Source organism: Phaeoacremonium minimum (assembly GCF_000392275.1).
Source record: "Phaeoacremonium minimum UCRPA7 unplaced genomic scaffold PA7_03_scaffold_468, whole genome shotgun sequence".
Lineage (NCBI taxonomy): Eukaryota > Fungi > Ascomycota > Sordariomycetes > Togniniales > Togniniaceae > Phaeoacremonium > Phaeoacremonium minimum.
In genome coordinates, this window is record NW_006921370.1 from 269501 (window position 1) to 284881 (window position 15381).

The window sequence follows — 15381 nt, forward strand, 5'->3', positions numbered from 1 at the left end:
GCCAGCCAAAGCTTTCGTGTCAAAGCAGACAAAACCGTGGGCCGAGAGGAAGGTGAGAGAATAGATGAAAGAGGAAGGAATCCGATACGCGCAAGGGACGTGGCAGACGCTGACAAGTATCGCAGCCGCCTGCTTTGTCCTGCGCTGTTCCGTTTGGAGGGAGGATATGCAAAGGAGGTAGGAAGGCGAAGGGTAGGGGAGTTGGTGGTTTGTCGGATGGATGTTTTGCAGGTGAAAGCCAACGAGCTTCACTTGAGACAAGGGTGGTGCTTAAGCAGCGGACGCTGTACCAATGGCCGGCCAGGGCGGCTGGCTATTTTTTCCGGGTTACTGTGGAGGCCCTGCACACGCCCCACAGCAGGGGTAGAGAGCATCTGGCGCGGCAGGCAAAGGCACTAACTTCTACCAAGTGAACATCCCAGGATGGCTTGAACTACCTAGGCAGGTACTGTCCCTATTGGGGAAAAGTGAGAGGTCTTCATTTCTGTGTGGTATCTATGGAGAGACAGAGTGAGGTTCAAGATGGGAGAATGCAACGTCCTCAACGCCAGCGATAGCCACGTCTACTACATGAGCAAGATATTTTCTCTACTCAGAATGATGCATGCAAAGGATGTTAGCCGCCACCCACACCCATGGGGCCCCATGAGCCTGTATACAGTTCGACAGAGCCCCAACACTCAACGATCTCCGTACCACCACCTGTACCACTCTCCGACGACATAGTCATAGGCTTGGAAGTGGAAGTAATGCTTGGCCATCCAAAATGCGAGCCCACCAAGGACGCTCAGGCTCCCTAGCAGCTCCAAGGCCACCCAGCCCTTGGATTTCAGCTCTGCCGCGACTTCAAGCAAGCCCAGTGGATCTTGATGCCGCATCGTCGTGCTTGAGTGCATGCGGTCGCCTGCCAGCTTTCTCCTGATCTTCTCGCGCATAGGCGAGTTGCTAGGGCTACGTTTGCCCACTGCAACCAGTGTTCCATCCTGAACGCACTCGTTGAGCTTCTCCGTCAGCCAGATGGCCCTCTCGCTACGCGCAAGTTGCTCATATCGAGAGCGCTCATTCGCTAGACTGCGTTGGAGCTCAGAAGCCCAGTTGGCCAGTCTGACTTGGGCCAGCCGCTCCTCTCGCAGGGTGTGATCAGCTATTCGGGCTAAGGAGTAGGACGATGTTGCTCCCATTGGCGGCGTCAACGGTGAGGTCGTGACTAATGAGGTAGATATGGCGTTGGGCGTGCTCAAAGGCCGATATAGCGCTTGCGGTCTGGACGCGTTGTCCGACATCCGCCACTGCAGGTACTTCCTCGCTGCGGAATGCCTAAGCCAGGACGTCCCGTTTTCGCAGAACACCTGTGCTACTAATGTTCCCAGTTCTGATGGGATCAGTGGTTGAACATAGTCTGGGCTCATTAGAAGGCTGGCATCCATGGTATCGTGATCAGATCCAGGCGCGCTGGAAATGGCATAGGGAGGCGAGGCAGCAGCAACTCCGGACGCGTCTGCCGGAGCACCAGCGAATTGGAACGGCCGGACACCTGCGCTTTGAAGTTCGCTGTTGATTCGAGCTTTGGTCTGAGATAAGCCCTCTGGAGACAATGTATCCGCCTGAGCCAGAAGAGGGATGACGTTCGTCAACGGTGCCAGTTGCTTCAGATACTGTAAATCGACAGACTTGAGCTCTACAAAGCAATGTTAACCGGTGATCTAGGACAGCTTTCGGAGGATGGCATACTGTTCCTTATGATATAAAAGACAACGTCCACCTGCGAGCCTCCATCACCACCAAGCATGTTTAGCATCTCCGCATCACTTGACGCATTGGAATACACTCGCTCGAAATGCGATTCAACATATTGAACAACCGGTGAGATGGCCTCCATGCACTACAACTGTCAGTGACACACTCGGGAAATGTTCTTGGCGCAGACTTACAGAGGAAGCGTGTCCATATCCAGGGGTATCAACAAAGCAAATGTTCCTGTCTAAAACGGTATCGCCCAAGCTCTTCCTCCTGGCGAGAACGCGGAAGTCATCCAAGTCCGACCACCACTCGGGGTACGGTTTTGTGCTTGCATATATCTCGGTTATCTGGGCTGTGATGTTCTCCGGTCGGGAAGACCTTGATCTACTCTTGCGCGAGTTTGAACGAGGGACAAGTGACATCTGTTGAGGGGCGATCGGGTCCACGTGGACGATATGCTCGCATGATTGCACGATAGCTTTCACAAGGGAGGTCTTGCCGATGCCTATACAATTTAAGTATTACTGCAAGGTAGCGAGGAAGCAATGTCAAAAGAGCAGACGGGATACCTACCAGAGTCACCAGCGATCAGCACCTTGAGCCTCCCTAGTCTCTTACCTTCCTCCGTGAACGGCCGACGACTGGGCATCTTGATGCTCGGCATGATGAGCTGCGGAGCACTACCACTGTCCATCATGCTTGCCGACGGCTCTGGTTCTAGATCTTCATTGATGCTCAGAGCTTGACTCCCAAGCTCCTCGGATAACGAGCCGGACAGGGAGTTCCTCCGTGACGAGCTCTCACTAAACGCCGAGGCGGGGCCAGAGGCGCCGAGCATGACCGGTGTCATGGGTAGAGAAGTTGCCGCCTGACTAGCAATTGTAGAAGCCCCTGCGTGCTGGTACCTCGGAGACACAGAGCCTATGGAGCTCATGTCTGTCTCGATGTGGCTCTTCCCGCTTGGTGCGGCGCTCGTATCGCGGGCACGGCCGAGGCCCGATAAGCCCCCGCCGGAGTCGGTAGAGTCGGTGACATGGTGTTTTCGGGCCTCACGAGCACGGTGGGAGTGGCAAGACGACTGCTCCATCGCAGCATCTATGGCGGACTCGTCGCCGACAAAGTAGCTCATCTGCGGACCGGAGGGATGCTGGAAGGCAGTGGGGAGGTCGTTATCAGAGACGCGCGGGGTGGGACGTCCAGGGTGGACGTCTTCGCCGGGAAGGGGTCGCATGATGAAGGACCCTACATGCAAGGGCTGTGTATAGCCGTTGGAGAAATAGTTATCATGAAAAGACGCTGCTTGGAAGTCACTATCAACATGGAATGGATGTTGGAGGTTGTCAAGGGGGGAAAGGTAAGTCAGCCAGCCCGTCCGTCTCGGACTCGCTCGCTGATAATGATAAGCTGATAGTGGTGGAGGCCGTGAGGTGGATGACGGATTGTCTCATTCCTAACTACAGCAACTTGACCCCGCTCCTCCCGCCAGAGCCGGGGCCCTTTACTGCATAGTAGCTGTGGGTTCTCTGTCCACATGCACACTATGGGCTAGCTTTGGTGCCTTATTATAGGGCCATTCTTGATATTCTGCAGGGTTCAAGGCCGCCAGATGTGATCATTATGGACCGATCAGCAAGACGACGAGGTCGACAACAACAGCGGTCAGCTTGTAAGTGATCTGAAATAACAGACACATATACATTAGGTTGTTCTCAATTTGTTTGATATAACGGAGAAGCACTGGATTTATTGGTGTTCTCTATGACTCGGCATCTATCGGTAGCATACAATGAACGATAACACACTTCCCCTCGAGTGACGTCGTAGTATGTGACTCTGATCCTGCTATTATGGGTGGGTATATACCATGGTCCAAGTGAGGGAAAGCTTTGACTGCTGATGATCAGGACTCATCCACAGCGTAGCCATGAAATGCCATGTGCATCTAGTCAAAGAGCAACAGACCTTTGCCTCAAGTTTGCCATCATACAATGTCATATTATTTAAGCGCATCGCCCTCAGTAATCGAGGTCTGACGATGGCTTGTTAGTCTTGAACGATCCAGCTGTCCTAGCGATGCCTCGGATGCTGATATCGGGCTTCTAGCTCCAACGCGAACGTTCTCTCTCGGCTTCCAGCCGCCTCATCCTTGCTTCCTCATCGTCTGCCGTGACCACATCTCCTCTCCGGCCTTTGCGTCTGCTCCGCTTGGCATCCTCTCCGTCGTCGCTCTTGCGCTTGAAGCCGGCGAGACCAGCCAGCTTCTGCGTCTCGCGTAGAAGCCGTTCTCGGTTCCTTGCCTCACGCTCTGCAGCGTGCGGATCTGAACTGGCGGCAGGTCCTGTCGGCGTGGCTCTCTGCGACGATTGTGAAGGACGTCGGCCCGGATCAGTAGACTCGCGTGACTTTATGTTGGCGCCCCTGATTTCGATCCCCTTTCTGCTGTGGGAAGCACTTGCCGCACGTGGCCCAGCTGGTGGGTTGAAATCTTTCTCTTTGGGCTCCACAGGTGTGGGAGGCTCAGCAGAAGACCTTCTACTGCGGTGACGATGGTCTCTGTCTCTGTCCCTGTCCCTGTCCCTGTCACGATCTCGATCGCGATCTCTGCTATCCCGCGTGCGATCTTTGCCGCGGTCCTTGTCTTTCTCTCGGTCACGATCATACTCCCTGTCATAGTCCCTATCTCTACGAGAACGATGACTAGATTTCCGGCGGTGATCATAGTCGCTTTCTCGGTCCCTTTCTCGATCCCGATCCTTGTCGCGATCACGGCGCTTCTGCGAATCACGATCGTTCCGGCTGCGGTGGTTAGATCGCCTAGAATCATCTGGCGAAGCGGATCTCGAGCGCTCTTCATACTTCTCGTCTCTAGAGCGGCCCGCAGACCCGTCATCCTCGCCATGTGTCGATTGCTTTCTATGATGTCTCCGGCGGTGGCGATCATCGTCACGCTCGTCATCTGAAGCTGACTGCGAGCGATGCCGTCTACGTTTTCGCGAGTCTCGCTGCTCACGGCTGTGACTTCTACTGGGTGAACGGGAGTCGTCATTGGTCCGGTCTCGACCACGACGCTCTCGTTCACGACTTCTATCACGCTCCTTCTCGGGCTCTCTAGTTCCTTTGTGGTACTGCTCCGAGTCCCGTCTCTTGAGAGCATCTGGAGAACTACTCCGCGAAGAACGGGGCCGGTCGGCAGGGCTCGCTACGGCCGGCGTGACAGACTTGGGGCTTTGAGTACTCTCTCCTGGAATGTGATACCCCCTGGCTCGAAGATTTAGTAGACTTGTGTTCGGCAGACCTTGACGCATAGCTTTAGGACCCTTAGGGGCATTCAAAGGAACATCGGGAGCAGGAGCTGGAGGAGGCATGCCTCCGAAGCTGCCACCGCGATTGTAATTTTGATACCCAGCCATGGGTCCAGTAGGTATCACGCTAGGACCAGAAGCAGATACAGGGTCACCATTAGATGCAGAACCTGTATCACCAAGGGCCGGGATCGGCTTTGCTGCACCTTCAGCTAAGCCATCATCGCCTGACGTCTTATCAGTTCCTCCCGTCCCTTCAGCCTGTTCCTGGCCAGCTCCCTTGTCGCCAGTCTCATTTGCAGCCGCGTTCTCAGAATCCCCAGCTTCTCCATCGTCAGGACGTAGAGTTCGGCCATATTCATCCACGCCATCAGCCTGGTTGGTATCACCTGATACAACTCCGGGAGTCTGTGAATCATTCGGGGTTTGACCGCCCGTGCCAGCAGAATACTGTTGGGACATGTAGTTCTGGCCGCCATAGTTGCCGTTCATGCCGTAGCCGTAGCCACCACGGCCATATCCGTATCCTCCTCGGCCACGGCCACGTCCACGTCCGTAGCCAAAGCGATTTCCGCGGTAGTCATTGAATTGGTTGTGATGTCCAAAATTACCTTGATTATAGCCTGTTTGGAAGCCCGAGTTAAAGTTTCCATAATCACCGTTGCCCATGCCAGAAGCATTTGGTTGATTGAAATTATCTTGGCCGACATTCCATGACTGTTGATCGTTCCAGTTATTATCGGAGCCTGAGCCAACACCACCGTTGAAGCCTCCCATGCCCATCATGCCGTTCATGCCCATGCCTTGTGATCCGAAGCCACCGTTCATGTACATGTTCTGCATCATCATGGGATCCATCATGCCAGACATTCCAGCTACTTTAGGTCAGCTCCATGTTCCAAGCGCAAACACTTGTCAAACTCACCCATCATCGGGAAGCCGCCAAAATTGTTTGGCCCCATCCCGTTCTGCATAGCCATCATCATTTGCATTTGGTTGAAATCTCCGTTGCCAAAGTTCATGTTTGGGAAACCCCCGTTGGCAGCATCAAACCCGAAACTATTAGAAGAGTCTCCTCCCGGCTGACCGTCATTTTCGGCCTCCTCATCGTTGTCGTGTGCCTCCCCGACCTGGACCGTTTTGTGTTCTTCAGCAGCGAGATCGCCTCCTTCATGTTCGACTATCTGCGTGTTTTCAGCATCGCCGGAACTGTCAGGCGCATACCCCTGGGAAGGCGCATCCTGTTTGATTTTGTCAGAAGATTCGTAAGAGCTTCATAGTATAGGAAACGTACCTTTGCGTCGCTTGAGGTATTTGCGTCTATGGCCTCTTCCACCACAGGAGTTCCCTTCAATTCCTCAGATGGCGCAGCTAGGGCATGATCATCTTGGCTTTGGGAAGCATCTGCTGCATCCGTGACCTCGACAATCTCGCCAACTTTCTCAGGAATAACAGATGGTGTTACATCCTTCGGCTCCACTGGCGTAACAGGCGTCGCATCCTTCTCCTTCGGCTGGCCGATTCCACGCTTCTTCTCCTCGGTCTTCAAGAAAACTCTAATCGTTGTACGAAGAGCCTTGTTGGGGTTGCAGTCCGAGGCAGAGAGCGGCGAGTGCTCGCAGACGGGGCAAGACGACGGGAGGGTAGAATGACCTGTGCAATTGTTAGAAATATAGGCGGCGGTGGTATAGCGAGGGGGTAAATGCCATACAGGTCTCGCAAATCGCCTGTTCGCAACATGGCAGCTTATAGGCATTCACTGCCAGCTTGCTGCAGATGGCGCAGCGCAGCTTGATAGGCACCTCGTCCTGGGTCAGAGAGCTCCAACTTATGTCAGTTGAGGTTCAGGAATTGGGATTGTTGTTGGCAAATTTACCTGATGAGCTCCGCCTGAGCAGGCGTGATCGCAGTCGCAGCCATTGCTGACTACCGGTACACGGCTGGATAAAGTGAAATACTTCTCATCAGCGCAGACAGGCTCGTCCCCGTAGGAAATACCTCACAGAATTGTCTGCACAGAGTGCTCGCTCATCATGGGGCCGCGTGAGTCAACCTGATGGCGAGGTGTCTTGCCGTGAGAATTGGGTGTAGAGAAGGTGCCACAGCTAGGTTGCAGTGTCGCGTTGTGACTATGGAAAAATTGGGATCTGAGAGGCTGAAGCGGGAGTTGGGCTTGGCCCGTGCGTTGGGAACAATCCGATAGTGAGGGTGACCAATGATGGCCTGTCTAGGTGGAGTTTCAGCACGAGGTGGCACCCGACCTAACCGCCTCCTGTGAAGAAGAAAGACACCAGTTTGCCTGCTGAAGATTCGAGAATGATTGTTCTACAGCAGAATGAGTAGAAATGAGCCTGCAGCTGATCAGACCTGCAGATCATCATTGATTGTGGGTGCAAATGAGCTGGGAACAGTCACATATCAAACCGCAACTTATAACGTTGGAAGCTCGCCAAATACAGAACAGCGGGCATAGAGTAATGCGATAGTATTATTGAGGTGTCAAAAACGCTGGATTGATCCTGCCTGTAGCATCCTCGCCACAGGCTGTTAACTACAGAAAAAGATGTTGCCCCAGAGCATGCTCTGTAAATCGAGCGTCATAGCATTATAACATCCGAACCACCGATTTGAAATGCAATGCTCTCCCGCGGCCATATCGGCTCAACTACTCCTAGCACTAAACTGTCCATGTTCGCTCTGCATCTCTGGTATATCTTTAACAAGAGCAGCCTTCTTTCGCTGCCTGGTCCCTAGGTCCACCCAGGTTCACTCTCTGCTCCTCTCCCCGGCTGACGGCATGCGCCGCACCAGGTCCCCTCGTGCTCTTGAGTGACGTCTCCGGTATGGCATTTGCAATGGCCGTGAACACCTCCGTAACGTTGACGCCGGTCTTGGCACTGGTCTCGAAGAAAAGCAGCCCTTCCTCATCAGCGTAGGTCTTGGCCTCCTCGGTTGAGACCTTCCGGGCATCCCCGGAGTCATCGCCACCATCAGCCTCCTCACCATCAGCGCCGGACGATCCAGCCGCCTCGTTGGTCAAGTCGAGCTTGTTGCCCACCAGCGCAATGACGATGCCCGGGGATGCCTGCCGCTGCAGCTCTGCCACCCAGTGCTTGGCCTTGATGAGCGATGTAGGCTTGGTCAGGTCGTAGACAACGAGAGCTGCTTGTGCGTTTCGATAGTACATGGGCGCCAGAGATGCAAATCGCTCCTGTCCTGCGGTGTCCCAAATCTCAAATTTGATTGTCCGCGTTGGCAGGTTGCATTTTTGTGTCAGGAAGGCGGCTCCGATGGTTGGCTCCTTGTTCTCTTGGAAGTCGTTGTTGACGAAGCGCAAGACAAGGGATGACTGGTGGATTGTGAGCATCAACTCTGACGATGATCAGGTGTAACTTCGTGAAGCCCTACCTTTCCGACGGCAGCTTCGCCTAGAAGCACCAGCTTGACGCTGCTGCTCGGCTTTGGAGCGTTTGAGTCGGCCATTTTAGGGATTATCCTTGTGTGCTCTCTATCGTGAGGTCCTCCACAAACGAAATTCAGGTAGATCGGCCAGTGATGGTCAGGAAGGACAGATATTCGAAGAGGTTGTTCCTTTGCTGCCTTGTTGAAGTTGTGACGTGATAGGCAGGATGCAGATAGAGCTAGACTAGCAAGGTAGCAGGAGACGATCTGGTGGTTGGAGAGTCCGTTTGGACCGCCTTCGGAAAGGCGAGACTACACCCAAAGCGGCGCTAGTCTCAGACCCCTCCACGCAAGCCCAGGATAAATATAATGCCTGGATCCGACTCACTCTTTCCTGCCCCACTGCCGGCAGTCATTGATTGTTAAGGACTTCCGTACTCGTGCCCCGGTTTGCACTAACACAGGCAATTGGCTTATCAGTCCCCAAAAATATTCCCTGCCCAAAAAAAAGTTCCCGTCAATTGAGCTTTTGAGCCGGCTTGTGATCTTCGATTGCGAAGATTTACAGTAAAGCAGAACAGGCACCCATTACAAGATGGCACGAGGTGTCGCTTCCTCAGTGGCCAGCAGCACTGATAAACTTGACTCTTTGCCTCAGACAAAGTCCAAAAAGGCAGCCAAAACTGAAAAGAGAAACCTTTTTGAAGACGAGTCCGGCAGCTCTAGTGAAGAGGATCTGGAAGATGGCGGCGCCAAACTTGAGAACTCGGGTTTGAAGATCAACCAAGAGTTCGCTCGGAGATTTGAGCACAACAAGAAGAGAGAGGAGATTCATAGGCGTAAGTCCCATTGACTTTTACTTCAATGTCTCATTTCCCAGCTAAGCTTTTACAGTGGAAGAGAAATTCAAGTCGGCAAAGCCTAACGGCAAAGGGCAAGATGACGACGAAGACGACGACTCCTCGGAAGACGAAACAGAAGACGAAGAAGGATTTTTAGCTACAGAGGAGCTCGATGCTGAAATTTCAGCGACCCTACAGGCGATCAAGAACAGAGATCCGAGGATATACGACAAAGACTCGACCTTCTATAGGGCGATGACTGAGACTGATGCGGGTGCCACAAAGGAGAAGAAAGAGAAGCCCGTGTTCCTCCATGACTACCATCGCGAGCGGTACATGAAGGGTGACGTAGGGACAGACGATGTGGAAATGGGTGACGCCGCCCCAAAGACACACGTTCAGGAGCAAGAAGACCTGCGAAATGCCATATTGTCGGAGATAAACGCTGGCGAAGGGGATGACTCGGAGGACGACTTCATCAAGCCAAAGGTCGACCCAACGGCCGGCTCCCAGGACGGCGTGCACCCCTCGCGGGTGCAGAAGATTACAAAGAAGGACGTCGATGTTGATGTCAAGCTTGCAGACAAGGACCCCGACCTGTTCCTGTCCAATTTCATGACCTCGAGGGCTTGGGTGCCTGAGGAAGGTGGCAAATGGCAAGCGTTTGAGTCGGACGAGGGCGAAGACAACGATTTGGCAGACGAGGTTGAGATTGCATATAACTTACGTTTTGAGGACCCTGAAAAGAGCAATGAGGTTCTGAAGTCATACTCCCGAAAACTTGTCGAGGCAAGGTCCGTACGACGGGAAGATCCCAAGGGCCGGAAGCGGCAAAGAGAGCTAGAGAAAGAGAAGAAGGAAGCAGAGAAGGCCGAAAGAGCGGAGGAGCGGGCACGCCTAAAACGTCTCAAGGTAGAAGAGGCCGAAGAGAAGCTACGCAAGATCAAGAAAGCCGCGGGCTTGAGCGGCAAGCAATTGAATGACGATGAATGGATGAGGCTTCTTGAGGATGCATGGGATAATGACAAATGGGAGGAGGAAATGAGTCGCCGGTTTGGCGACCAGTACTATGCAGAGGCTGAACAGGGTGTAGACGAGTCGGACGCAGAGGACATTGGCGACAAAAAGAAAAAGAAGGTAAAGAAGCCGATGTGGGATGACGATATCGATATCAAAGACATCATCCCTGACTTCGAGGACAAGGAAGAGAGACCCGAGATTAGTCTTAGTGACTTGGATGAAGACGGACAGGAGCAAGATGATGAGGCCGAGGATGAAGGCCGGCCCTCAAAGAAGCGCAAGACCACTGCAGACCACAAGAAAGAGCGAATCGCCTCCAAACGCGCTGCTCGCCAAGAACGGTCGAAGATCGAGGCTCTCGTGGATGCGCAACTAGAACTGGACAATCCACGGGCGCTGAAATCCAAAGACAAGGATGGGGCGGCACCGCTTTTCCGATATCGCGAGACCAGTCCTACCACATTCGGCCTAACCGCGCGAGACATCCTGATGGCTCCTTCAGACTCGGCGCTCAACGAGTTCGTCGGCCTCAAGAAGCTTGCCACGTTTCGCGACGTAGAGAAGAAGCGAAAAGATAAGAAGAAGCTCGGCAAGAAGGCTCGTCTGCGCCAGTGGCGGCGGGAGGTGTTCGGCCAAGAGTTTGAACACACCGGCCCGACATACGGTTTTGAGAAGCTAGCGGGCACCGTAGAAGCCACTAACGATGAGAACCCTCAGGAAGCTGACGCTGAGCAGCAGCCTGGTGTCGTTGATGGCCAGAGGAAGAAGAAGAGAAAGAGATCTAAGGGGAAGAAGACGGCTGTACAAGCATAGTCAGGCGTCCCATCTTATTAAGTAGATGTGATGTAAAACAAGATCATACCATAATTCTATACCTGAGCGTCAAATGCTGTCACACATGGTGAGGATCATTATCTGTTTGAATACGCCGGATATTGAAAGATCCAACCTACATTGTTCACGCTCACTTTGGATATCTTAAGCTACATAGGCTCCCAGTCCACCCAATCTGTTAAAAGCGCCTCATCCTAATACATTCTAACACAAATAATCATAGTCGCTCCAGAGTTCCTGTCGATAGCGATAATGTAGACCAAATTCATGTACAATCCAGCCGTTCGATTTGGAACGAGTGCGCGATTTAACCTGGTATTGGCATCACATGGTGCAGAAGATGAACTCTTCATAATAACGCGCGAACAATCAGAAAATCCCGAAGATATGGCAAATATGAGTTGTCGGGGAGACTAATCCTCGTACCGTTTGGCGACTGCCTTGGACCTTCTTCGGGCTGCTGATTGTTCGGCTGATTGTTCGGCTGATTGTCAATGGGCCCGTCGATGCATACCACCAAGACCTCCACCCGGAGTTGTCATTCCTGTGCCAAACATGTTTGCGAAACCATCCAAGCTCCCGACGCCGGCCACACCCACGTCCTGTCCGATCTCTGGCGGCTCCATATTAAAGGGCATAAACCAGGCCGAGGAGGCTTCGTGGCCATGTCCAAACGCCGCATGCAGGGAGTCCGCTGCTGCGCCATGAGCTGGATTCCCACCCCCGCGAGACTGACCATTCGGGGCATTACTACCCCCACGACCCGAGGCGCTCGCTGGACCACCTTCGCCAGACCAACCGTGAAGTCCTTCCATTATATCACTACCGGGGTCCAGACCTGCATATGCACCAAACACCAGCTGTCTATCGAGCTGAGGGAGAATACCATTGGGTTGTTGCGCAAGTTGTAAAGACAAGATATCTTGCGGATAGTACCCTACAGCGTGATGATGGTGGCCAAACGTTACAGGGCTTATGGGCGACAGAGCATGATAATTAGAGCCACTATGCGAGTGTGGAATGGTCAGGGGATTGAAGCTCGTGGGCCCGCTGGACTGACCCCCCAATGAACCAGAGAAAGCTCGTTGATGCTGTAAGCGCTGCAATTGCTCGGCGGTCGGATTCAAGTCTGTAATCAAGGGATCCAACTGATTGTGGTCACTTCGCGAAGTCACGCTGCTTGCTTTCCTAAGAGCGGCCTTTCTCTTAAGTGTTACAGGTCGGCCTGCTGCATCTCGACCTTCCTGGCTCTGGGGCGAGAGCTTGGTGAAGAACTCTTCGACTGTGTGCAGCTCTGGCTTCTGCTCTAGCACCGCATCATCTCCCCTTTCTTTCTTCTTGTACACCGCGGGATCGACGAAGTCGGTTTGCGAAACACCATGAGGATATCTGTCAAACCAGTCGCCGTATTGAAATATCGGGGAGGAGGCACTCTCATTCGCAGGATTTCCTTGTCTCGCGGCATCGGCACAGGTACGATATTGCTCTCTTAGATTCTCTGACATCCAGTGAAACATGCCCCAATACCGTTTCATTTTCGCCAGAAACTTCACATTCGTTGCTAGATTCCGCTTTGATGTGGCTTCCATAGCCGGGTTTCCAGAGAATATTCCAAAAATATGGACAGTACTGGAGAGAAAAGCGCAATATCCAACGAAAGGCGCAGCGATGAGATATGATTCTGCATCTTTCAGAAGCTCAGAGATGCGGTTCGCCGCAGCAAAAGCCTTTGCACCGGCTTTAGTGACAAATGTCTTCGGGACGTCTTGATGCGAGTTCCCATTCGGTGTCGACACCGCGAATCGGTTCATGAAGAGAATGTTTTGTTGCACTGAGATGTGTAGAAAGAGAAACTGGTTGGCCATGCCCTCCGTGTCGTGAAGATGGAGATTTTCGGGAGTGTAGGCTAACGTCTCGGGTAGGGATGCGACTATATCTTCGGTCTGCTTGATGAGTTTGGTGTATTCGGAATCGGGGCTCCACATTGGGTTTTCATCCAGCTCCTTGCCTCCTTGATTTAGATAGTTGATGATACGACCCCATAACCCGATCACCCGGATCATGTAAGCAGCGACGCCCATGTTACTCTTCGCATCGGCAAGTTCACCGTCATCTGCTGATACAGGATGTAGCACTTTGCCATGGAGATCTTCAGTGGGGCCTGGCATGTCGAGCTGGAAATATTTTTCCTTGATAGGTAACTGAATTTTGATCGTTTCCTCCTTGATGAATGTCGGTCGGTCGGTTCCGGAAGAGTTGAACCTATCCATCAAAAAACAGGCCCACATAGTCCTCCTTCGAATCTCTCGATCAATGAAACTGAGCTGTGCTGTCCCAGTCAACCTCTGAGGATCGTATTCGAGGTCCTTATGTAGCTGTAGCGCAAAAGCCATGCGGATCGCTTGACCTCCTAATGCCCAACTTCGTCCACCGTGACAGGTGCCAAACTCATGCAGTCCGAGGATCAGGAGACAGGTGAGTATTGTGATGTTGGGCCACTCGTATCTCTTCATGACAATATCGCGCGCCACTGTTGCCCACTCCTCGCCTCGCAGGAAGTTCGGCATAGAACTGTTTGAGAGTCTTGGGTGGGTAGAAAATCGGGCAGAAATAGCGCAGACTGAAAGGATAAGGACAGGCGGCAGTGTGCCGGCTCTGTGTGAACAGTATCAGCAATCGGTCGAAGGTTGTGACAACTCGGGAACACTCACCTGAGTTTCCTCATATAACTTGGTTTATGGAGAATATGATATGCCTGGCCATAAATATTCTCAAAGAACACATCAGCCAGGTGTTCTTGAATCTCCTTGGACGGCAATGCCTCGACTCCCTCCTGTAGCAATTTGCTCTCTTCAGACTCTTGTGCTAGCAAGGTTCCTGGTTTAATAGGGCCATCGAGCTTTGTCTTGGGCGGAGCCCGGGCCCAATGATCTAAGTCCGGCCCAAAGGCTTCGTCAGCCCCGCGCTTCTTTCCATTGCCTTTACCGGTCGCGATAGTGCCTGGTATAGCAGGCTTGACCACAGCTCTAGGGACCGATGAAGCAACACCATCTTGTTCCGACTTGGGGACGATCTTGATAATGCGTTCTTCCATCCTCTTTAGACGCTTGTCCAACATCGCCATGTAGTCTGTCCTCGGGGCCGCTTTGCGAGCTGTCACCTTGTACACACAGGGTATACGCGATCGTAGACAGTGTTTGCATGCGGGCTTCTCTCCTGAACAACGTATCTTCTTCCTCCTGCAGGCGATGCAAGCCAGCGGCAGTCGCTTCCGTTCCTTTCCGGCCTTAGTCTTCAGTTCACTCCAAGCCGGAACTGAGTCAGTCTTGTCCTCTTTCATCTTGCCTCCAAGGTCTGTTCCGTCATCGGGACCGTTCCTAGAGAGGCCAAACTCATCGGACAAGGGCTCATCCAGTCCATGCCCATGTGCATTGCTCCCTTGACTTCCATCATCGGAGATAGCATCAAGACTCTGGCGTCTTGGATCTGCTTCAACACCGGCAAAGTTGGGAATATGAGCGGTAATAGATGCTACTGATCCTTGGCGCTCGGGCCCCGATGATATTGATGGCCGATGGGATGTAGCAAACAGATCGGCAGTTTGGTCATCATTTAGCTGAGCCAGGGAGACGTCTTCGTCGAGACCTTGATAGGGAAAATGAAAATCGCCAAAGTGCGAGGCGTCTATAAGACTATGTGCTGAGGTTGCGGCGTGGATGCTGTCATTGGCAGGTTCCAAGCTGAAAGCGTGTAAGTTGGTGGTATCAGCCTGTATAAGTTGGCTTTCGGCGTCATCATTTGGGTGTGAGAAGTCCAGTTCCAATGCGGGGACAGGCTTTGTGTCGTCTTGGGGCTGAGTTGACGACATGGCTGTATGAGAAGAGTAAAGAAATGCAAATGTGTGCCGAGAAGGAGAAAATAATCATCGACGTCGAAGAATTCGACCCGGCAACACGAAGGAAGCAGTATGAATCCGGCGATTGCTGCGGACTGGGCTTTCGGTTACTGCTCACACGGCGCCGAGGCTTATGCGCTTCTCCCCCAATCTGCTCCACAACAGCACTGAGGGCGCCTTTGGTTGCGATCCAGTCGTTGGCAGAATGGTCGAGGACAACAGGACCATGGTACTCCGAAGTTGTCGACCGGGAAAGGACTGACTCGCCTGCGCCGTGCCGGGTCTGCGTCGCGAAGGGAAGAAACGGCGAGGTGTATCGACGAGTGAGTGAGAGAATTTGGATCAA

At 52.9% G+C, this 15381-nt stretch overlaps 5 protein-coding genes across 5 annotated transcripts; 1 reads left to right on the forward strand and 4 right to left on the reverse strand.

Moving 5' to 3' along the window:
- Positions 1-680: 680 nt before the first annotated feature.
- Positions 681-2971, reverse strand: UCRPA7_6393 (putative gtp binding protein; the record flags this gene model as incomplete). Its single annotated transcript, XM_007918931.1, has 4 exons — positions 681-1144; positions 1732-1882; positions 1932-2245; positions 2314-2971. The coding sequence occupies 4 exons, from the start codon at positions 2969-2971 to the stop codon at positions 681-683; spliced, it is 1587 nt and encodes a 528-aa protein (XP_007917122.1).
- A 1968-nt stretch (positions 2972-4939) lies between these two features.
- Positions 4940-6962, reverse strand: UCRPA7_6394 (putative pre-mrna-splicing factor 38b protein; the record flags this gene model as incomplete). The annotated part of the gene is made up of 6 exons (XM_007918932.1): positions 4940-4998; positions 5198-5917; positions 5968-6283; positions 6337-6695; positions 6754-6863; positions 6919-6962. 6 exons carry the CDS (start codon positions 6960-6962, stop codon positions 4940-4942), a joined length of 1608 nt encoding a protein of 535 aa, XP_007917123.1.
- Positions 6963-7758: 796 nt separating this feature from the next.
- On the reverse strand, positions 7759-8525 carry UCRPA7_6395 (putative rab5-like protein ypt51 protein; the record flags this gene model as incomplete). The annotated part of the gene is made up of 2 exons (XM_007918933.1): positions 7759-8391; positions 8451-8525. 2 exons carry the CDS (start codon positions 8523-8525, stop codon positions 7759-7761), a joined length of 708 nt encoding a protein of 235 aa, XP_007917124.1.
- Positions 8526-9039: 514 nt separating this feature from the next.
- Positions 9040-11119, forward strand: UCRPA7_6396 (putative ribosome biogenesis protein kri1 protein; the record flags this gene model as incomplete). Its single annotated transcript, XM_007918934.1, has 2 exons — positions 9040-9283; positions 9339-11119. 2 exons carry the CDS (start codon positions 9040-9042, stop codon positions 11117-11119), a joined length of 2025 nt encoding a protein of 674 aa, XP_007917125.1.
- A 1017-nt stretch (positions 11120-12136) lies between these two features.
- UCRPA7_6397 (putative zinc finger transcription factor 1 protein) lies at positions 12137-13865 on the reverse strand (the record flags this gene model as incomplete). Its single annotated transcript, XM_007918935.1, has 3 exons — positions 12137-12145; positions 12316-13795; positions 13852-13865. 3 exons carry the CDS (start codon positions 13863-13865, stop codon positions 12137-12139), a joined length of 1503 nt encoding a protein of 500 aa, XP_007917126.1.
- Between the last annotated feature and the right edge of the window lie 1516 nt (positions 13866-15381).